This window comes from Haemaphysalis longicornis, unplaced genomic scaffold (assembly GCF_048455015.1).
Source record: "Haemaphysalis longicornis isolate Haplotype H1 unplaced genomic scaffold, Haemaphysalis longicornis Haplotype H1 scaffold_5, whole genome shotgun sequence".
NCBI lineage: Eukaryota > Metazoa > Arthropoda > Arachnida > Ixodida > Ixodidae > Haemaphysalis > Haemaphysalis longicornis.
In genome coordinates, this window is record NW_027526385.1 from 19721475 (window position 1) to 19744164 (window position 22690).

The 22690-nt window shown below is 49.3% G+C and overlaps 1 protein-coding gene across 1 annotated transcript; it reads right to left on the bottom strand.

Annotated features, from left to right (window-relative positions):
* Positions 1–312: 312 nt before the first annotated feature.
* LOC144139605 (uncharacterized) lies at positions 313–15726 on the bottom strand. The gene is made up of 3 exons (XM_077671900.1): positions 15490–15726; positions 3133–4963; positions 313–628 (listed from the first exon to the last, which is right to left on the bottom strand). The coding sequence occupies exons 1-3, from the start codon at positions 15605–15607 to the stop codon at positions 313–315; spliced, it is 2265 nt and encodes a 754-aa protein (XP_077528026.1). The 5' UTR covers positions 15608–15726.
* Between the last annotated feature and the right edge of the window lie 6964 nt (positions 15727–22690).

A 22690-nucleotide genomic window follows, 5' to 3' on the forward strand; every position in this document is an offset into this window, starting at 1 on the left:
CCAGGCAGTTTCGAGAAGAAGAAATTCCTGTAAATTTACGAGACCGTGTTCATATTACTTTTGTCGGAACCTGTACATGCGATACCACACGCAAAGATGCGTCATTTGACTGGCGTTGATACGCGTTCGTTTTATTGGTAAAGCATTCAAAGAATTTAGTGCGAAAAATACGAAATACTAATTCCCGCACTTTCCCGTTTCTAGCACGCGCGCAATCACACAGGCGGGGTGCGTGGTTTGCCAGTAAAGGTTACGATGGCTTCGCAACTTTATTGCTGCACACTTTTACTCCACCTGAGAGACAATATTTCTTTACACCTCAGATGTCATCTGGCCTGGACGCTGCATTATGCCCCGGACATTGCTTATCTTGAGGTAGGACCTCACTAGCCGCAGGCAGTCTTCATTCAAGTCGTCCAGCTGCAATTGCTTGTCTTCTCGAGGGTGGCATTCCAGTTTGCTTTTGACGACGCCTGCCTTCTGCATGAACGCGAGCATGCTTGCGATGTCTGCGAGACTTTTTTGCACCATGGAAGACGCCTCCTTCTCGGTGACGGACGCCAACTCAGTGATTTCTTTGACGAGGGCGGTATGGCTGGAGACCAGTTCCAGGGCTTGAGCACAGTATCTGTACAGAGGGAGACAGAAGAAACTTAGACTTTCATTGGAAGATTGAAGAGGATTGGAAGATGACTAGTCGAGAGAGGACTTGGAGATGGTGGTGGTGGTGGTAAAAACATTTATTCAACAGATTTGCGCTTGAAAGCGGGAGAGGCCCTCAGTCCAGGGCCCCTGCGGTCCTGCGTGCCCGGTCCACCAACTGTCGCTTGTCCTCAGGGTCCGAACTGCACAGCGCGGCCTCCCACTGCTCGAGGGTGGGGGTGCGAATAATGGGGGCTGCTGGTGTGTTCTGGCAAGCCCACGTGGTGTGGTACAGTGTTGATTGGTGCAGGAATGTGGAGATAGGAAGAACCAGCAGATAATACATGTTGCTTTATTTAGTATGCGGAATAAAATGCTCAAGCTACTAAAACTTCGCTGAGTCCGCGCATCGCGTGTATGATAATGCACGCGCATCAATTCATACGCCGAGTATCCGTCGTGCAATTTTCGTCTCTATTGGCTAGGAATCCAGTAGGTCCACATATGCAGCCAGAAATAAACAGTAAGATGAAGGATTTTCAGACTACCTTCCAGGGGAAGCTTAGCAAATGTAGTGATGATTAATTGGTCGCGAAAACAGAGAGCGAGCGCTCACAAGGCGGTCGCTGTACGCATGTCGAATTATTTGTCTAAATTATTTCGCTGCAATGCTAAAACCTTATTCTATATTTGTCAATAATGGCGTGTGCCTGGTTCCAATGAAACTTTTCTCCTTTAGGCAACAATGCGTCGTCGTAATGACCAGCTCCTCACTAACCGACAGATGGCAAGCTTTCAACGTCGACGGAGGGTGTAAGGAGCGAAGAATTGTTTCACCAACTTCTCCTCATCACGCACAGTGAAGAGCCATGACGCTCACGTTGGTGAGAAGTGCAGACAACATGACTTTATCCAGCCTACACTGCAGCTACAGTTAGTGTAGGCTCAGTATGGCAACATCGCTGCGTGACACCACACTGTGGCTGCACTAGTGTGGTCAGTGCAGGTGAAAAAATCAAAGCCACTTTCATATAACGAGAAAGGTGGTTGAAACGCAAAGCTTTCTCCCATACAACATGAGTTAAACTCTTAAACCCAAACTGTTACGACCATGTCGGAATGGCGCAATTGGATAGACGTCGGCTTCATATCGCGAGAGAGCCAAGATCCTTTCGACCACGGGAAGCGTTTTTAGATGCGGAGCATCTCATGCTCGAGGCTGTGTCCCTCCCTTCCTTGTCGTCCGCCGTCCGCACTCTTCTGCGCATGCGCGTCTCTTCAGCCCCGTGAGCGTTTGGGCTGACGTCAGCGCAGTCCACTATAAAAAGAAAGTTAGGCGGCGCCCGGTTTCGATCCCACGACTCCCTGGCCGCAACGTGAGGTACGTGGCGCTCTTCCCACTGCGCTACAAACCGAGACGGGAGCATGTGCTACGAACGCGCCTTATGTGCTTCCCTCATTCAAACTACGTCAAGAAGCTACTGATACAACGAAGGCGCGCTAAGCTGAACGTCAACGGAAATGACGAACTGAAAACTAATGGGAACTTCTGTCGACCCCATGGCTGCTTCGCATACTACTCAGGGTTCCCCTATGGGAAGATGGTGCAATTTTTTTGTTGTCTTGCGGCGCTTTATATTACTTCGCTTGTCATAATTTTGTGAAACTCCATTGTGAAGAGTTGGCTTTCCTGCAGTACGTTTCGATGGCGGGACGGATCGCTACCAGTGAGGCAAAGAAAGCTTCGCTTTAAAAAAGGGCACGACGAGCGGCGGATGAGTTGACAATGAGGAAGAAAGATAATTCTTGCCAAGGGATTCGGACCGTGATACAAAACACGCCTGTAGAGGTTCATTCCCCACCTGTACTCTTAATGTGCGCTGACTAGCTCATTCCAATGAGTAATTAACCCTGAACTTCCCTCGGACTGAATGTGCCGTAGTTAAAATTGACGAGGGGCCGATCTTGCACCGGGCAGATGGCGGGTATACCGTAGTTGCTGATCATCATTATCATCATCATCACCACCAGCCTATCTACTCCCACTGCAAGGCAAAGGCCTCTCCGATTAATCTCCAATTATCCCGGTCCTGTATTAACTGCGACCAATTTATGTCCGTAAACTTCTTGATATTATCTGCCCATCCAACTTTCTGCCGCCTCTTGAGCCCCCGCTTGCCTTCTATTTGGATCCACTCTGTTACCCTTAATGACCAACGGTTATCTTGCCTACGTATTACATGCCCAGCCCACACCCATTTCTTAATCTCTACTCATATGTCCCTAACACGCGTTTGCTCCCTGACCCGCTCTGCTCTCTTCTTGTCCCTTAATAATGTTACACCTGTCACCTTCCGTTCCATATCTCGCTGAGTTGCTAATCAAGTGATCTCAAAAGCGTCACCCCAAACGTACAACTAAACGTGAGCGGCGAAGTGCGTTTTATCGTGCCCTGAACCAGTAGCGGGCACGTTAAATTCGGTCACATACCCGTCGCGCCGACACCCGGCCACGAATTGAGAGGCCAAAGCCACGAGGCCGGTATTGTGTCTCGCCGTTTCCCGCACGGTGAACCAGTTCTCGGCGCTGTTCTTGGGGACTTCTCCGTGAATGACAATGTTGAGCAGGGTGTAGTTGTCCCGCACTGCTTTCGACAGCCTCCGAACGAATGCGCCCACTTCGTAAGGGTTCAAGACGTTGAAGCTAAGTTTGTAGATAGTCCGGCTGGCGTTGACGAGGTCCGCAAAGCCTTCGGCGTTGTCGCGACCAACTGTGTTCGCGAACAGCTGCAGCTTCCTAATACTGGCGTTCTGCGACAGCGACTGCACAATTGTCTTCCACGAAGCGCTCGCCCCTTGACCCCAAGACTGCAGGCTTAGTTTCTGCAGCATGTCCGTCAAGCTGATGTAGTCTGCTAAAGCCGACGCTAGCTCGCCCCCAAAGTCGGACGCTGTCACTTCCAACTTCAACGACGTGATGTGACTGCAGCAAGGAAGGTGACGCACCACTTTCAAAACTTGACCGCTGTCGGAAAACAACTGTCCCCAGATCACAGCCGCCGTAGACGCCTGGCAGGAGAGGACATCGATGTCGTTGGTGACGCAAGACCTGAGTAAAACCTTCCCGTCCGTGCCGCTCTCTCGGATGACTCGGCACATTTCTGGTAGGCCACTACACTGGAGGACGTTGTCCACTTGAAGAGTCACTCTCTTGATGCTTCCATTCGTCGACACCGCTCTCAAAACTGCCTCCCACTCTTGCGGCCGCAGGATGCCTACGGGCAGCGTCACTTCCTCCAGGGCACGGTTTTCGTCGAGTGCCGCTACCAAGAGACGGTAGTTGCTACTGGGTTCCGAGAACACAGCGCACCTAGAAAGTGTTAAGTTAAAACTGTGCAGAAAACGGTTTTGTGCAAGAACTTTGAAGACGAGTTCGGCACTTTTAAATTCCACAATGAAATCTTCAAGCGTAACGTCGGTGATGCTGGTGTTGTCAACCAGCCCAGCCAGAATCTGCTTCAAGGCTCCCTTGCGCGGTGAGAGACCCGTGGATACGCTCAGTGACGTCAGGTTCGTGGCACAGCGCAGATACTCCTCAAAAGTGCTGCAGTCAGCGAGGGAATCGTGGATGGAGAGCTCCTTAACGGTTCCGTTGGCGCTGAGCTCCTCCAACAAGCGGCGCGCCCCTTTTTTCTCGACAAGCAGTGACGACAGCTTCAGCGACCGCAGCGACGTAGTGGACCTTAAGAGGGACCCCAACGCAGCCACCAAACAGTCGTCCGCACGATCCAGGGACGTCGTGCACTCGAGCTCTTCCACGTGTCCCAGAAAGGCGACAAACGTGAACAGGTTCTGACGAATCTTGAGGCTGCCGCTGTCAAATTTCAGCGTCTTAATTGATGGGTTGGCCCACATGGCGTGGCAGATCAGCTGGTCGTGCCCGTCAAAGACGCTGATATCGACCGACGCCACGCACCTGTGCGTAGTCAGAAGCCAGTACACGAGTGCGGCTGCCTGGGTCCGCTCTTCTTTGGTCGGTTTTGGCAGGAACCTTGTTTCAGCGGCCACCAGGGCTAGCTGTCCCTGTCCTCCAGACAATTCCCGAAGCTGTAGTCGGGCGTGGCAAAGGAGTTCGTTCCAAATCGAGACGCGGGGAACGATCTGGCATGTTCTCTGCTCGGTTGCCGTGCAGGCCTGGTCAAAGTCGATGGGGGCGCCCGTGAAGGAGCCCTTAGCATCCTCCAGGAACGCCGTGATGAAGCTGTTTGTATAAGTGGCCCCCGATGCGGTTTCCGGATCACTTGCCGCCACCACTGGATATTCTGCATCCAAAAAATAAAGTAAACCGTGTTTCCGTAAGACGTATATATGACCTGTTACAGGGCACAGTGTCAGGCTTTGGTTCCCATAGCAAAAATGTTTTGTTCCGTTAGTTTTCTGGACATACATGCATGGAGCGAAAAAAAAATGTTGACCTTAACACTTCTATAACGAACGAGAGCAAACACTAAGCACACGTGCTTTGTGAAAGTTTGCCTTTGCTTGAGATTTTACAGCCTTCCGTACAGCTGCTTTCTTCCGCTCCCTCTACCTGTGGTGTGCTGCCGTGTAGGAAATCCACCTCTGATTTCAGCCGAGTTTAAGCCGGTGCTACGGAACGCCTCGTGCTATGGAACACTGCGCAAGGTGCCGTTTTGCACCTGACGTTCAGGAACGGTGGACGAGCCCTACTGCGCATGCGCCAACTAGGCATAAAAAAACAAAGAAAGCAACTTTTTTTTTTTTTTTTTTGCCGGACGTGACGTCATGGTTTTAAAAAAATGGCGGCTGTTGTACGGTTACTTCGCTGCGATCTTCTCGCCGTAATGTTTGTCTGCTGTTGCTGCGGTGCATAGGTGTTCGGCTTGCGATTGTGATAAGGGCGCTCTCGAAGAACTTCTGGAGAGCACTCACGGTGGCGTGCAGCGTGTGATTGAGGCACTGAGTGTGTGCGGCCGCCTTATTTGCGCGTAGTGCGTTACGACGGTGAACACGGGCGTTCTGCATCAGTTGTGCCGCCTCGATTTGCGAGAGTGATGAGTGCGCTCGCGACAAGCTTCTGCGCTGCATTTCATTAGAGCACCGTGTTGAGGCCGCTGGGCGTTTCATCTCCGACGTGCGAGTGCGCGTATGCCTTCAACTTCAAACGGCGGTGCTATCATGGCCAGCCGCGAACGATCGTTCGCACGAAACTCTTGTCGCTCACCACACGGTCATTGACTAAGAAATATCAAGACAAGACTATTGCGACCGGCCAGTCACGAACGATCGTTCGCACGAAACTTGTCGCTCACCACACGGTCGTTGACTAAGAAATAACAAGACAAGCGACCTACAAAGGTGATTCCTGCGCGTCGCTTTGGTTCGTCGAACCCCGTGTCTTGTAATCGCTGCGTGCTGTCATAAGCCCCGGGACATTATATTCAGGAGGTCATGGTCCTGCTGCATATTCTTGTTAAATCATTGCAGAGGACTATTGGCGCGCAGAAATGAAAAGTTTGTAATTATCCACGTTAGTTTCATTGGTCTCCAGAGGGTTGCTTTCCTGACGAGCGTATTGATGCGTATATCGCGGTATGGGAGCTGTACAAATGTGTTGACGGATGTGGAGGGGCACACTTTGTAGCTGTTCTTGGGGCGCTGGATATACGAGGAGTTCAAGGGTGTCTCGTCTGGTAGGTGGTTGAGGCGGGAGGTTTGGGAGTGATGGTAAGCTTCGTGCAGTTTATCTAAGGTATTATGTACTTCCAGTTCGACCAACTTGCATGTGGGTGTCGAGAGGGCACTGTTCGGTCTGTGAAAATATTTATTTCGCCCACCACCATATTTGGTGCCCGTTTGTGCTTCTGCTATCAGCCTTCGTCGTGTTCTGCTTGTTCCTACACAGTGACAAAGTTTGATAACCGTAGCGGGACCCCGCACGACATGCGGCAGTGGGCCAAATTAACATTCTCAAATGCAATTTCCATAACACTGTTGGACACGAATTCTTGTAACTTTGTTCCTCCTGTGGCTACACAGCCCGTCACCATGATGCACAGCATGTACTAAAAGTCACATGCTTTGTTGTTCCTATTTCAATGTATGTTAATGGTAGATAGGGCAGACAAGCCCCCAACTGGCGGTGGTGGGAGCATGCCGCATTGCTGACGACTGGAACAGAAACCGATTTGGTGCTCCACTCCAAGACTCAATGCACGCCAGGTGGCTGCATGCCAGAATTTATACGACGAGAGTGCTGAAGTTGTATGGCACAAAACAGGAACGAGAAATCTTTGAGGCCTATGTGATAAATGTGGGAGACAGATGCACTATACAATACTGAATAATTAGTGTGAAGTGTGCAGCAGCTGTGATTGCTTTTTACATGTGGTGTTAAACCAGTGTCATATGAGGGTTTTGTTTACTTTGTAATCACTCTCAGAGGGAAATGAAGCTTCGTTGACGAAGCTCATTCCTGTCCCTATCCTTTCCTTGAGTCATGCCTGACATTTGACCAAAATTTCCACGATGAAGTCTCAACTAGCCTGCGTAGCCACCTTCATTCAGTTCACTGTTTTGATGCATATTTAAGCACAAAACCCTGGGATGTCTGCCGTTAATCACTCATAAGAAACCCTTGATGCCCGCCACACTCACCACTACCACTTCCACAACTTTGCAAAAAACAGATGCAAGCACAGCCATGACAGATTCCACCGTGCTTCCCAGTATCATGTCCCTTTATCAAGGAGGATGCATCACACCTCAAATACACTATGACGCATACAAAAGCTAGTGATCATCTACCTCATCAGGATATCACGCCTTTCTACAAGGGAATGAGGCGGCACGCACTGCTGCCCTCAAATTTACTAGCCACGGATTCGTAGAAAGCAGAAAAGACCTGCCAGATTCCCTCACCAACCTCTAAGTCCAAAGCCGTTGTACAGATGTCTACAAACCCACACATACTACAACACAACATATTACCCAACACAGGCCCCTATGAATGCCCACCCTGTAAAGGAAGGAAGGAGAGAGAACAAACACTTATTTCTAAGTCCAGGTCCTAATTTGAAAGTTCAATTTACCGGATCCACGTAGTACTCCTGAATGCCTGGTCCTAATTTGAAAGTTCAATTCACCGGATCCACACAGTACTCCTGAATGCCTGTGCGGATCCGGTGCACGTGTTTGTAGAGAGCTTCCTGGGCAGCCTGGATGTTCACTGTCAGCGGGGAAGACAGCCAGAGCTCCCAGGAAGTGATGAAAGTGAGGGATTGGGTAAGAGATGGTGGGGTGAAGTCCCGATTAGAATGAGGGATGGATGGGTAGGAAGAACACCTGGGGTAGGAAGGATGGCCAGGGCACCGATAGATGTGGTGAAGAATGTGATGGGAGGGGAGTGAAGAGGTTTGAGCCTGTCAAATGAGGCACGCAGCCTCACAAGTTAGACGGGAACTGGGGGGTGGGTACAGGGTGCGTGATAGACGTTGGGCGTGTAATTGGTAATGGCGGGAAGCGCGGTGTTGAGTACGAACCGTCAGTGGGTGGTACAAGAACCCGGGAAAGGTACTCGGGTGAGCGCGCCTGCTAAGGCGTTTCCGCACATGCCAGGAACCCAAACCAGTGTGAAGCGTGGCCGAGGATTCGATTCAAGTCCCGGAGTGACGAAATCAGTGGTGTGTGGGTGGGTCTCATGGTTAGCGAAATTACGAAGGGCTGACTGACAGTCGGAGAAGATATATACTGGCGTGGTGGTAGGAACAGTATGAGTAGCGTGCTCTATTGCAAGGGCAATGGCGTATTCTTTGAGGGAGGTCGAATCCGGTGGAGAAAGAAAGGAAAGCATAGCAGTGTCTAAAGAAGGGAGTAGGAGAAATGAAGCCATACCCGTTGAGTTTGAGGGGATGTAGGAGATAGTACAGGGAAGACAGAGAGGTTAACCATCCAATCAACTGCACCCAATGCTTATCAGTGATTTCAAATAAATGCATCAAACTAGCATAATGAACACCTTATGGCATTTTTAACTTTCATTCATGAAATTATTTGTATAAACTTATTGTACACTTACACTGAAGTGACCAGGCAGTATATTTGAAGGTGTGTGAACATTCGCAACTTAAAATACTGTGCGAGTACTTTTTGATATTCGATTTGCAGCTCTGTTTCAAATATTTGAAATTTACAAATAGTAGAGGAACGAATGTTTGCTCTATCTGAAGACGTGCAAACTTTCAAGCTTCACTACATGATAAGACCTTGCGGGTTGGTTTTTCTGCATGACACCGAAGCCGTGCCAAAAGCCTAATGCAGAAGCCTTGCACCAAGCAAGTGTTCGCTAACTGTGGTGTATGTTAGGTCAAGTGCAACACTACGAAAGCAAAACTTATAATCTAGAATAGGTTTCCTATAAATATAATAGCAGAAGTGAGAAATAAAACGTTATTGCTGGTTTGTTGGTGAGGTCCCACCGGCAACTAGCATGCCCAGCCTCCTTTCAATCATTGAGGAGAGTGGGGGGCTGCTGCCTATCATATTAAATATACCTAATATGCTTACTGTGTTCACAGTATTTTGAGGAACCCATATTTCTTTATGGCAATGTATATGGCAATGTATGCAAAATTCTTGTTGCACTGGTTTGCATGTCTATGTTTTATTTTCTCTGCTACATTAAATTTTTTTTATGTCAAGCGCAAGTGCCTGAACAGAGATGTGTCTAGTTCTGACTGCCTAAGCTGTCTTTTTTGGTGTAGTTATGTTTTATACACTCTAGAAACACCAAAACAAAGATAGTGTGGTTTGAAAATATTCAATTCGCAGCCAGCTGTTACTATTCCTATTCAAAAATATTTTATTGAATTCACAGCCAAGTTTAACTTGTATTCAATTCACAAATGCCAAGTTGGTAATCACACACCTTTAAATATATATACAAAAGGTAAGTTGTCATTTGTAGTGACAAAAAACACTCAGCTGCAGTGGCGTCGCTAAGGGGGGGCCGGGGGTCCCTGGGCCCCAGGTACCAGCCCCTCGATAAAGGGGGGGGGGGAGTTCCACTTGGGCCCCTACAATGTGTAATGCTGACGTCGAAAACTGGAAGACAACTGTAACGAGACCACAGCTTTGGCCTGTTCAATTTACGTCCCCACTGGTCTATTCAAATTTGTTTCCTGGTACAATGGAAGAAAGCGAGGAGAATTTTGGCATCCAGGAATGTCACGGTAGTCGAGGATGGGCGCGGCTTGAGTAGTTAATTGGCTGCAGGGTGAGCGGAGGCGAACAAGGAACGATTCCTAGAGAGGGGATGCGTCGGTATATGACTGTGACGCTCGGAGGGGTGTAGCGAGCGAGCTTGCTTTTCAATGGGACAACAGGGGCCTAACAAAGCCACGTCCAGGACCACTGTTGGGGCGGCGGACGAGATCAGTAGTGGGGAGGAGTGAAGGGGGAGGCATCCAAGCCTACGAGACTTTGGTCATGTGTCCTCGGCGGTTATTTATGTGGCTTTTAGATGCAGAGCATCTGATTCACTCGCCTTGTCCCTCCGGCGTCGTCGTCGTTGTTGTCGGCGTTGTCCACCCCTCTGCCATTCTCCTCGCCGCGCGAGCTGCGCTCTCCGCCGCTCACCCCCTCTCCTCTCCGATAACGAACACTCTCTCGCGAGGGGCATTGGATTGGATTTGATTGGACTGGCTTGGTTTGGATTCGGTTGGATTGGATTAAAGTGGATTGTGTTGGATTGTGTTGCGTCATAACCGCGGCACGTTGCGTCATAGCCGCGGCAGACGCGCTGGGGCCGGCGCATCTCTTCCGTGGTTTCCTCTCCTTCGGGCGCGCTGCGCATATAACCGGTGTGCCGTTCTCCGGCGAAGCAACATCCACGCTTGGCTCAAGCACCTAGAGTCCACGCCGCTTTACAAGTACGCCAACGCCGTCATCGACTGGGACCAGCTTACGCAGTCCCCTCAACGTTATGCGCGCTATAAAACGCGTTCCCTTCGCCGCTCCGCCTATGCGTCGCATCTACACAGGGGTTCCCGCGAGGGGAGGTGGGAGTTTTTTTTTTTACGCACATGAGATGTTGTGTACGGGTCATGGTGAATGTTTAGCATTTTCTGTAGTCTTCGCAGTGACGCGTCGAAGACCGTGTACCCTGGTCCGGTTGTCATATTTTCAGAAGGAAACCAAGGTGAAAATGACCTGAAAAAATAAATATGGGGAAGACTGAATCTTGAGGAAGCGGGGACTGATAATTAAAACGAAATGAAAGTAAGTGTGAAACATGCAATGGAGGTTGGTGCGGGGGAGCTAACTGTACAAATTAAGCCTGTGTTGGGAGGAGGGGCGCCAGTGGAAGAGGAGAGGTGGGAGCTCAGGTGTCCAACATTAGGTGAGACAAATGGGTTGTCGCGATTTCCCCTTGGTTGCACCCGATTCCTTCAGTGCTTGCACTAACCAACCAATTCGCGATTTAAGCAATTGCGAAGGATCTGATATCGGGTGTTGATAGCTCATATTTTTTGTCGTTGACTTTCCTTCATCGTGCCAAGCGACACAGCCAGCACATGGCAATTGTACGAAGATGGCATTATATGGAAGGGGCGTATCCCATGCAGCCTTGTGTAATTAAACTAATAGAACAACGGACAAGTAGCTTGTCGAACAAATTATGCAAGAAATAGAACAGTTATGTAGGCATTTATTTTATTTACCTAACTTTTAATCAGGTCAATCTACGTTTTTTTTATTTCATTCCCCTGTAAGTTAAGAGCAATTTGAGCATCTGCGTTGCGAACATAAATAAAGCGGACAGCCGTGTGTTCATCTTCTTTCCATATTATCATGGCTTTCGTGTGGCCGTCCCAAGGAGTTTTAAGTGAAGAAATATTTGAAGCGGATGACCTAAATATTTTGCTCTGGTAGGTTCATCTTTCAAGGTGGAGGGTGAGAAAAAAAAGGACAGGACAACGAAATTAAGTGCATAACAAAAAGATAAACACCAGGTACGTCACCCACTTTCTATCATTAGGCACTCGATCCGCTGAGTGCTCCCATCCCGGAATATGGTCGGGAGACCCCACGATAATTGAGGTGGGAGTGAGGGGCAGTTTCTGTGTTAGTGAAAGCATTCTGCTGAGTGCTTTGTGTACATTACTAGAAAAAAAATGTTGAAGACTGTGCGGCAAAGGACAGGACGCCCGGTGTCGTATGCAAGATTTTTGAGCTGAGTGCCCCTCCCCATGCATTGGGGAGGAAAAATCTACTGGAACGACTCAGGCAGCACGACGACGACGTCTGGCTGCAAAACATCAGACCACAAAAGAGACTTCGGTGAAACGCTCCAGAAGCGTGACCAACTGGAGGAAAAGATGCAAATAACATAAATCCTTCCCTCCGAACCCTCCCACTTGTGTACATGCGGGCACCGTGCTCCACAGCGAGGCGCTTTGTGAGTGACCGGCGCTACAACGCGACCCCAGTCACCCCTGAAGGAAGAGGGAATCGAGATGGGTCCCAAACGTCTTGTTCTTGGTTATTACTTTTGGTTGGAGAGGGCGATATTATTTCCTCAGCTACTGGGAAAAGGTTGTTTCATCTAGGATCTGTCTTGGACTAGTTGACTGTACGACGTCAATGAAATCGTTGTCACCAACACATCGGGATAGACGCGACCAAACGGTTGTGAGCCAGCGTGTGGCGCTGATACACTTGGGCCCGTACGAATCTGATATTTTACTCAAGAGTTCTTTCTTTATCGCTTCATAACCTCCTTCGATTCAGATTTCCTCCATTTGCTGGTGGCTGCTTCACTGGTAAGCCCGAACCTCACATTTTATACTTTATACTGTGTTCGTTTTCCCAAGACGCCAATGTCAATTAACGTATTTGCAAATGTGTGGTGGAATCTTTTTACAACGTACGAAAGGAAACGACAACATTGTCGCAGACAAACATCCACACGACTAGCCGTGCACTAGCCACTTAGACGACTCGTGTACGGCCAGTCGTCTCTTTCAACGCTAAATGTTCCCTTTCTATCTGCTTCCATTCTCAGTAATCACATAACCATAGAAATAAAGAGACCCGACAATGTATCTATTTCAAACGTACTGAAATTCTCACTCAGAGAAATTTCCAGCAGTTGCATGCTGCCACAGAGGCTGCCTTTAGTGACAAACGGGCAGGCGCAGGCGGTTTTTCCCGAATTTATGGGGCGGCCGTTTCTTTCACATTTTATACCACTTTTCCTGCACAATACTTGGAAATAGCTTTTTTTTAAGTCCGGCTGTTTATTTGCTGGGACAACTTCTATTTCTCCCCCAGCCTTCTTTCACCAGGCTCCGCCTGTGGTCCTTCAAGCATAATTTGTTCAAGGTGTGTTCCTAGACACAGGAAAATTGATGCGAATGAAGCGACAATTTGTCTTGCATGTGTTGCCTTTAAACAGCCCTATCATTGCTGGCCACCCTCCTCCAGGCCCGCGGGACGTCTGCATGATTTAGTCGTCACAGCGGGCTGCAAAGCTTTCCGAACGCCTGTGGCGACCACCTTATAGTGTCGTTTTCTGACAAGGCCCGAGACTCTCTCACATCTCCATTGCTCTTGCAGGCATCCATTCGCTTGGTATCGACTGTAGATGTGGTACTCTCACACTGCCGCATATCAGCCTTCACTTTTCCCCTACCCTACTTTGGTTTGGCGCATTACACCCTGTGCTGCCGCAAGTAGCTCTTGGCCACTCCTTTCTCGGCTGCTAATGGTGTTTTCATGCTCACGAGTGACACACCATGATGCTCCTTACTGTTAGGATTTTTATCGATGTCTAATTCACTGAAAAGGTCGGTGTTGTGTATCAAGATCTGCACCAGAGTCGTCGTCTGGGGTTCTCTAAACCAAGCTCGTGTAGCTATTATTGCCTAAATAGCACACGGCTTCTTATCTTGCTGCTTACTTTTCTAATATATTGCCAGTTCATTATAAATAACTACAGATCAAGTATCCTGTGGCTTCATTTCGCATCGCATGTCGCATATTATGCATGCTTGCATTGACGTTTCGAAGCCCATGCATTCAGTAGCTGTAAAAAGTTTTTTTTACATTGGTATCCAAATGAAAGACACAAAATTTGTCGAGACCAATCGCTCTTGTCGCACAATGAGGGCAATGCCAAGTGACAAGAGTGACAGAAATCGCTTTTGGTAACTCCAGTCCCAAGTGTGAACCAGCCTTCATATGCTAACAATAGAAGACATTAATATTATCAATAATAACAATAACTAGTTTTATTATTAATAATTGTTTTGTATATGTGAGGGGGAGACAAATTTTCTGGGCCCCGGGTGCAAGTTTACCGAGCAACGCCACTGCTCAGCTGCCATTGCCACACTTCTGGAGAGAGAAAACTGACAAGCAAAACCTCATCCCTGACTAATTTCAGTTTTAAGTTGTAGTGGTACTGTTCGACAAGCAATAACTTATTTGCGGTAAGATTGCTGCAGACAAGTCCTCAGTCACGCTAAACACAGAAGAAATTAACTTGAAAGCATTGCACATCATAAGATCTGTTCCTAAAAGTACCAACTGAAGTACAATATTGTTCTTCGGCACGTGACAGCACACATCAAGGACATATTGAGTGAACTGTCCAGCATCTGTTGAATGCATGGCATTATACCAGCTTGAACGTGCCTTAGAAGGGGTAATTTTAAAAACGGTAACTTGAGAGGGCCCACGGAAAAAAAATGCTTGGCACCAGGGCTAAGTGCAACTAGTTAATATTTTCTCATTCACTACTTGAAGCCTGGATGTGTATTATTAAGGCTTGGTTCCTACAGCTGGTAACAACAACAAAAAAAACCTTTGTCCTGTGCGCAGCCCTACCTCCCACCGGGCTGCATGTCCTATTATCAGCTGGCTTAAGGTTTCAGACCAATAAAATGATTAGCAGACAGATTATGGTAGTTATTACACCTTCGCAAAGGCGAACATTACCTGCCTGCCTCACGACTCCGAACACACAATTATACCTTCGCACAGGTTAACTCCGTTGTACTGGAACAAAAACACAACCCTGTGGTCTACGTAGAAGTGGTCTACGTTTGCAGTGGCTAGCTTGGTTACGATGGGAGTGGTCATGCGCCATCCCAGTGCCCTCGTCTGACCGGCGTTGCTGCCTCTCGCCACGGCACGTAGGCGGTGAAACGTCCAGCGGCCTCAACACGGCGCTCTAATAAAACACAGTGCAGAAGTTCGACGGGAACGCACTCATCACTGTCGTAAATGGAGGCGGCAGAACTGATGCAGAGCGCCCGTGTCACCGTCGCAACGTTCTACGCGAAAATTAGGCAGTCGCACACACTCAGCGTCCCGATCACACGCTGCACACCACCGTAAGTGCTCTCCAGAAGTTCTTTGAGAGCGCCTTCATTACAATCGTAAGCCAAACACCTATGCACCGCTGCAACGGCAGGCAAAATCACGACGAGAAGAGCGCAGCTAGATGACCGCGCCATTTTTCTTAAATTATGACGTCACATCCGGCACAAAAAAAGTCGCTTTCTTTGTTTTTTGATGTCTAGTTAGCGCATGCGCAGTAGTGCTCGTCCACCGTTCCTGAACGTCAGGTCCGTTTTGCTGCTACAGACACCGATGCCGGCTTTTTCGCATACAGGGCCATCTGCTGCTTTCGTAATTCACCACATTAGCCATTTGCGCAACGTTTAAGCGACCCGCGAATGCAACCTGCATGTTCAGCCTATTGCGGAAAAGAACAAATGCCCCACCGTGTAGCGTGCAGGCGAGTTTTTTGCTTGCTCACCGGTGAAAAGATCGGGGTCATCGTGGCGGTCACGAGCGGTGAGCGTCTTCAGAATGTACTTCCTCCGGGTGCGTCTCTGAGCAAAAGACTTCTCGTCGCATGCTTCGCCACTGGCCATCGAGATGATGTAGCCGGTCACCCTACACAGCAGCGTTTGTCATCATGTACGCAAATGCCGAAGGAAAAAAGACTTGTTACCGTAGCCAAAAGCAGCAATTCAACGCGCGACGACGAAACATTCAGTAAGACCACCTGCTGGTATAACTCGATAAAGACGCGTTACTGAACGCCGTGCTGATTTTGCGTTTTGAAAAAGCAAAGCCCGAAGCGAGGCAGAGTTCTTCCAACACTCGGAATCGATCGGCAGTTATGTTACAAAAGTGTCGTAGGTGTCCCTTAGCCCCACCACTGAAACGGTGGCAGTGTATAAAACGATATGACGTCACGCATGCACCAGTGAATGGCGGGGTGCTGGCGTTGCGAAAAGTGGACGCGGTCTTTCTGCTCGTCGTTTGCTAGTCAAGACAAATTACCCTAAGACGTCAGGTGTCCAAAGGCACGATGTCAATAGAGAGTTTTAGCTGACCGTTTCTGACGGTCCTCTCCGCTCCGATAGCAAGCGGGAGCGCCATCGCGCATGCGTGGCGCGCTTGGCCACGAACGGCATTGGCTCCGTTTGCGCTAAGCGGGCCGCTGATACCGGAGCGGGCCGTCGAAAACGGTCAGCTGAACTCTCTAATAGCGAGTTTTAGCTGACCGTTTTTCACGGTCCGCTCCGCTCCGATGGCAAACGGGAGCGCCATTGCGCATGCGTGGCGCGCTTGGCCACGAACGGGAATAGCGAGTTTTATCTGACCGTTCTCACGGTCCGCTCCGCTCCGATAGCGTACGGGAGCGCCATTGCGCATGTGTGGCGCGCTTGGCCACGAATTGGCTCCCGTTGGGCTGAGCGTGCCGATGATGCCGGAGCGGAACGTCGAAAACGGTTAGCTAAAACTTCATGTCACAATGAAAATCAACGCGGACTGCAAAGCTTCGTGTCTGCGACGGCGAAGGAGCAGGCTGCGGCATCTGATGGACGAAATGATAGCGGCCGCCATTAATTCCGTGTTTGCGCAGTGAAATGCCGATCGCGACGAAACTACTGGACTTCAAGGTCGCCGTCACCACGTCGGTGTCACTCCGGCCCACAGCACACAGGCTGAACTGCAGGCCGTCTGTGACTATCTCGACGCAGCTCTCCAGGAAGACCTAACAAGCGGCCGCGCAGTTTCTCCTCCCGCGGCTGATTCCGCTAACTTAGCCTATTACGAGCGCTTGTGACATTATCAAGCAGCGCTAGAAAGCCTCGTTTCCCCTCCTGTCTTGCTCTTGCTCCGTGGGCCTGCATCAGCCCTGTCTTAAAAATATTAGCAGTGGCTTAGCTCGGCTATGCCAGGATATACGTAGCGTGAGCTAAGGTTCAGCTGGTTATTCTTAGGTTTTCTTGTTGTCTAGGATTAGCTGATCATCATACTTACTGCTGCTAAAACAATTTCCAATCCTATCCAATCCAGTCTAGTCCGGTCCAGGAGCCACGCGAAACGGCTATCAAGCGGCTCCGGCTCAGCGTCAGACTTGGCTACTGCGCAACGGAGGCGCCCAGCTGGGCACGCGCCGGCGCCAGCGCGTCTGCCGCGGCTATGACATCACTCTTCTGGAATGCGCAGACCGGCGAATGTGCAGGCCCAATTCTCTGTATACCCGTAATCCAATCTAATACAATCCAATCCAATCGAATCCAATGCTCCTCGCGCTTGCGCAGCACGGCCCTTTAAAGGAGCCATGAAGAGAAAATGCAAGTTTGTTTTATTCTTAAGATTTCGTGTTTTATAGTGCCCCCAGCGCTTGTCCGGATACAAACGATACTTTATTCACTGAGAAATAATTCAATTTAAGTTAAAATTTTGATTTTCCCGCTAAATCGTTTGTTTTCGGGGTCTGCAATGACATCACAGGAACCGACCGCTCTGCAGCCTAGAGTTCCTTGATTCACGCGTCCGCCGTACAGGGTAGAGACACGTATACGCTGGCGCCGCCATTTTGGGTCACTCGCTCGTAGCCGAACCAAGTCATTGTGTCAAAACCGCGCTAAAATTGTCGCCGCAATGCGGTTTACTGGCGAAGTTTGAATCATCTTATCTGTTTCGCGTTGCTAGGTCTCGTGGGAAACGAAAAGAACGCGTTGAGAACATTGCCCCAATTGTAACGGCACTGGACCGTTCGAAGGGTGTCTCCACCCTGTGCGGCGGTACTGTTCTCCATACCCTACGGTGGCGTTCCCGCGTTTCTTTACGTTACCTGAACCTAGATGGCACCACCATACCGTGGCAAGCTTTTGGTTTGTTTTTGACCGTATGTAAACCTGGCTTGTTTTTGTTCTGGGAGAAAATAATCGTTCCTTGAAACAGTGCTCGCTCGACAAATATGCTAACGTAAGACACCGTTGCTTGCGTCAATCGGCCAGTGTCGTCTGAGACAACCCCAAGCCCCGCAGTGCTTTGCAGCTAAACCAAGCATAGTGCGCGCAGTACCAACAGCAGTACGCATCAGTACTTCTATGTTTACATGTGCTTTAATAACTTCCACCGTTTGTCCCACCATTCTTATTGCTTTGTAAAAAATGTGCCCTGAATTTAAGCGCAAAATCGCTCGTTCGGCTAGCTTCTAAGCTATACCTAAGTTGCGTCTGCTTGTGCCGGCCTCCGCCAATCGGAGAGCTGGCTCGAATGACATCATAGGTTTTTTTGCGGGAAATGAGCTGGTGGGTCGCACGGCCATACCCTTTTTTCCTAATTATGTAGCTTATTTGAGCGAAGTTTACGTTAAAAGTGGTGTCAGTGTGATTCTAACAAGGCAATCTTTTGAATGAACCAAACGTGTTTTCTCTTCATGGCTCCTTTAAGGTCCCCGCGAAACTGCTCAACCTCGGCCAGTGTAGCTTACGTTACAAAATTGGAATGCCGTAGGACGTCTCTCTAGCTGTGGCTGTAGCGTTGAGCTAGAGTGCCATCGGACGGCCCCCTAGACACTACGTAAAGCAAAACGTGCACTTACCTTGCTAACGCTGATCAACGTGCAGTCCGCCTCCGGAGCTCCTTGACCGCGTGACGACAACGCCTCCCGCACGCTCGCTGGGCGGCCTCTTTCTTTTCGTCGGCTTTCTTAGTCTGGCGCATGTACGTGCGCACGGGGGGATTTGCCGCGCTCCGGGGCATTAAATATGCGAGCAATAAGTATGAAATTGACTACCCCGGATGGATACGTCGATCGCGTCTCTTTGTAAGTAGACCACTTCACCATCAATCATGATCGTCTTATCTGTTCTGCCGCCACGTACGTAGCACTATGAAAGAAGAGTTGCCCAGCTTTTGTTTATGTGGTGTATGTGTAGTACACAGCCCGCCACCGGAGAGCCGGGGCGCCGCCGCGAACGAGCGTGAGCCTTACGAGTAAACAGACACCTTTGGGTCTCGACTTCGCTGCGTGCAGACGACTCTTTCCTGCGCTCGGCTGGCCGCCGGGTCGCCAGTGTACACTATACCCGAAGAACATAGCATGGTGTCAAGCATTTCTCTGTGGGAGCGAAAAATGCGCTACCATTAAATGTTCTTACCATGTTTGTTTTATAAATATCATAATTTATTTTCTTTGAGCACTGCAGGTACTGTACAGTGACGCTACAATAACTAGCATGAATAAATAATCACAATCGACCCACCAATATAAAACCAAATCAAACCCAACCAAATAATCCGTTGAGCGTCAGAGGAGCTGAAAAGTACACTAAAAAGACCAGTTAGTGATATCACGGCGACGGCGCCCTCTACACGAAGCAACGGTAGCACCAGCGATTCTATATTCTTTATTTATCAGTGAAAAAAAAGCAGTGTACACCTAAATAAATAAAAATATAAAAAGAAATTTTCAAAAGCACTACACACTTCCAGCACATCCATTATATGCATGCCTCCTAACCACGAACATATTACGAGACCTTCACATTCAGGCTGCAAAAAAAAAAAAAAAGGTTGGCCTTACACCATGAATATTGGTGGCCACCGTTTCTCATTTTGCTGCTTTGCGCCACTTGCCAATATTTGATTATATTCAATTGACAAAGAAAGTTACTTAAATACACAGATCAGTCGAAGAAACAAGTTACGCTATGCGTTAACATATGTACATGCAGATTGAACCATGTTTGTGATAGTATTAGAGTACGGGTAATGGACAACGGGTCGGTTGCTTTAATTTTGTTCCGAATATTTCTAATTGTCTGATGTGCCATTACATTAGAAAATTGCAGTGGTATGATACGGATGCATTCACATTTTGTAATTATATAGCCGCACTGCTATCTCTGCTGACGACTTGATACAGCTTGGGCAATAACACGATTGGTGCAATCCGCTTAGGGAACCACGGTTCCCTAAGAAATCTGCGCGGGTTAGCGTAAAGAGATAATTGGTCATACTGTTTAGTGGAGCTGGTAGTATCATGATAGTATGTGTTATGTTCTTCGGGTGTAGTGTACACTGGCGGCCAGGCGGCCAGCCGAGCGCAAAAAAGAGACGTCTGCACGCAGCTGAGTCGAGACCCAAAGTGTCTGTTTACTCGTAAGCAATCTAGGGCAGTAACTAGTAACGCGTTTCCGGTAACTAGTTATTTTTTCAGTAACTTGTAACTTTAACTAGTTACTTTCAAGTTAGAGGAACTTGTAACTGTAACGGTGTTGCTTTTTCACACAGTAACTGTGACAGGAAATACGTTACAGTTACTTCTTTCTTTTACAAAAAAAAAGTATCCTGCAGCAACGCTTGTTAAAGGCTTTGCACTTTTTCGGACTTCCTTCATTGCAAATCCTCTCCCCTTTTCACCTTTCCCCAACACGGCTTCCCTCGCAGTTTTAGAGAGGAGGTTGCTAGGAGGATTATCTTCCCTGCAGAACACCGAGCTTGGAGGTCGGTCTTTAAGGTGATTTCTTTAAAATTTTTCCTTCGTCTTCAGTCGAGCGGGCCCAAGAAACAAAGAAAACGGGCGTTTAGACCTCCGCCGAGGAGGAAGCTTGCCTTCCCTTCTAGAGGAAGACCACCGCATAGGGACACAGAGAGCGGGGAATGGCACCAAGGATGCATCAACAAAAACGTTGATGCAACAAATGAGGCGTACACGACTGTTAGCATTACCAGAGTCCGTCAATGCTTTGACGGACTCTGGCATTACGCTTAACTGTGCCCCTTCTAGGTTCCCTTTGTCTAGGTTTTCATACCATGCAATTTTGACCAGCCGCATACTGTCGTATGTCTCTATTGAACAGGCTCTATCATTTGGTTTGTGATGTATTAGTTTTGTCTAGTAACGGAAAAGTAACGACGTTACTTTTGTAGCGTGAGCTACACTGGCCGAGGTTGACCAGTTTCACGTGGCTCCTGGAGAGCCGTGCTGCGCATGCGCGAGGAGCAGTGACGTCACACGGCGCACAGAACGAAGCTCGCTGCCCGGCGTCTCTCACACCCCACGCGCCCAGCGTGTCCGCCGACCTCCGTTCTGTACGTGGAGGCCCGGTCCACTTGATGATCATGCGAGGGCTGGCCCGGTGTGGAACCGATGGTTCGTGCGTCGCAGCAACACCGCCGTGCGCCTGTGGAACCAGCTTAGCTTAGGGGCGTTTCGGTGACGCTGAGCAAGAGCCGCTTGATAAATATACATGTGTCACATATGCGTATACTGTGTGTGTCATTGAAGCAGCAGTAAGCCAATTCTAGACAACCAGGAAAGCTAAGAATAACCAGCTGAACCTTAGTTCACGCTACGTATATCCTGGCATAGCCGAGCTAAGACCCTGCTAATATTTTTTTCATAGTAACTGTAACTGTAAAAGTTACTTTTTGAGACTCTGTGACTGTAACCGAGTTACTTTTCGGCTTAAGTAACTATGTAACACTGTTACTTTTACCTAGTAACTTGTCCATGATTGCTCGTAAGGCACGCACGCTCGTTCGCGGCGGCGAGCTCTCTACCCGGTGGCGAGCTGCGTACTACACATCTCTGCTCTTCGGAGGCGTTGGGCTTGAACTCAGGTCTAAAGTTGTCGGCGAAATTAGACACTGCAGGGGAAGCGTTGCGCTGGTTTCACGCAGCTTCCGCTGCGCGTGCGCACGTGGGAAGTGATCGGGCATCCTGGCTCTGGCGCACGTGACTGGATGAGTTCTGCGTTACGGTCGTCGGCTGCGGTGTCTGGTACGCCCGGACCGGATGTCTTCGGTGGTGGCTTATGGAGCAGATGCGTTCGGCTCCGCCTCAAGTCCCCTGCAGCAGTAGTAACAGCTGCGCCAGAGCACTTAGCCCAAATTCGCTGCACCGGGCGACGCGCCGACAGCGGGGACGATTCCCGCCTCGTTCAAACCGCCCGCGGCAGACGTGCCCGAACTTGCAGCCGCCGCAGTGTCACTTCTCCTTTTACCTTTTCAATGGCTTGGCAGAATCATGCCTCGGACGAACGGCCCGCGGCAGACAAGCAGCCACATGCCTGGGGTGGGCGGCTTTGGCTGACGCAATCGCTTCGCCTCCATTCGTATGATTCAAACTTCGCCTTACGAGAGTCCTGATTGGAGCGATTTAAACTTCTCGCGGCTGCAACGGACCTCCGGGGGTATAAAACGAGCCGGGAAGCAGCAGCGAGGGCGGCACTTTCCGGAGGAACCGAGTGGAGCCGTGCTGTCGCCTTTGTGCGAGCCATGTAACGCCTTTGTTAACCTTGTACATACTCTATATAAATGTTGCTTCAGTTTTTCATCGGCTCGAGAACTTCATCGTTCTGCTCTGCGCCACGTCGATAGAGGACGGAGATAGAGAGAGGGAGAAAAAGCTTTATTAAACTGAGCTTGTCTTTAGCGCGAGAAGTTGGTGGTGGTTGTTATCAGCCCAACGATGACCGAGGCGGCCCTTGCCATCAGGGAGGTCTGTACCTCCCTGTCGTGGGATGCCAGTGCTTCTCTCCGCTGCTCAGCTGTAGTGATTCGGGGATAGGGATTTTGGGGGCAGGCCCACAGAATGTGGGGTAGGGCGGCTGGGGCTGTGCAGAAGGTGCAGTTCGGGGATGGGACTTGTGTTGGGTGGATTAGGTGCAGGCGGGTTGGGTGTGGGTATGTGTTTGTTT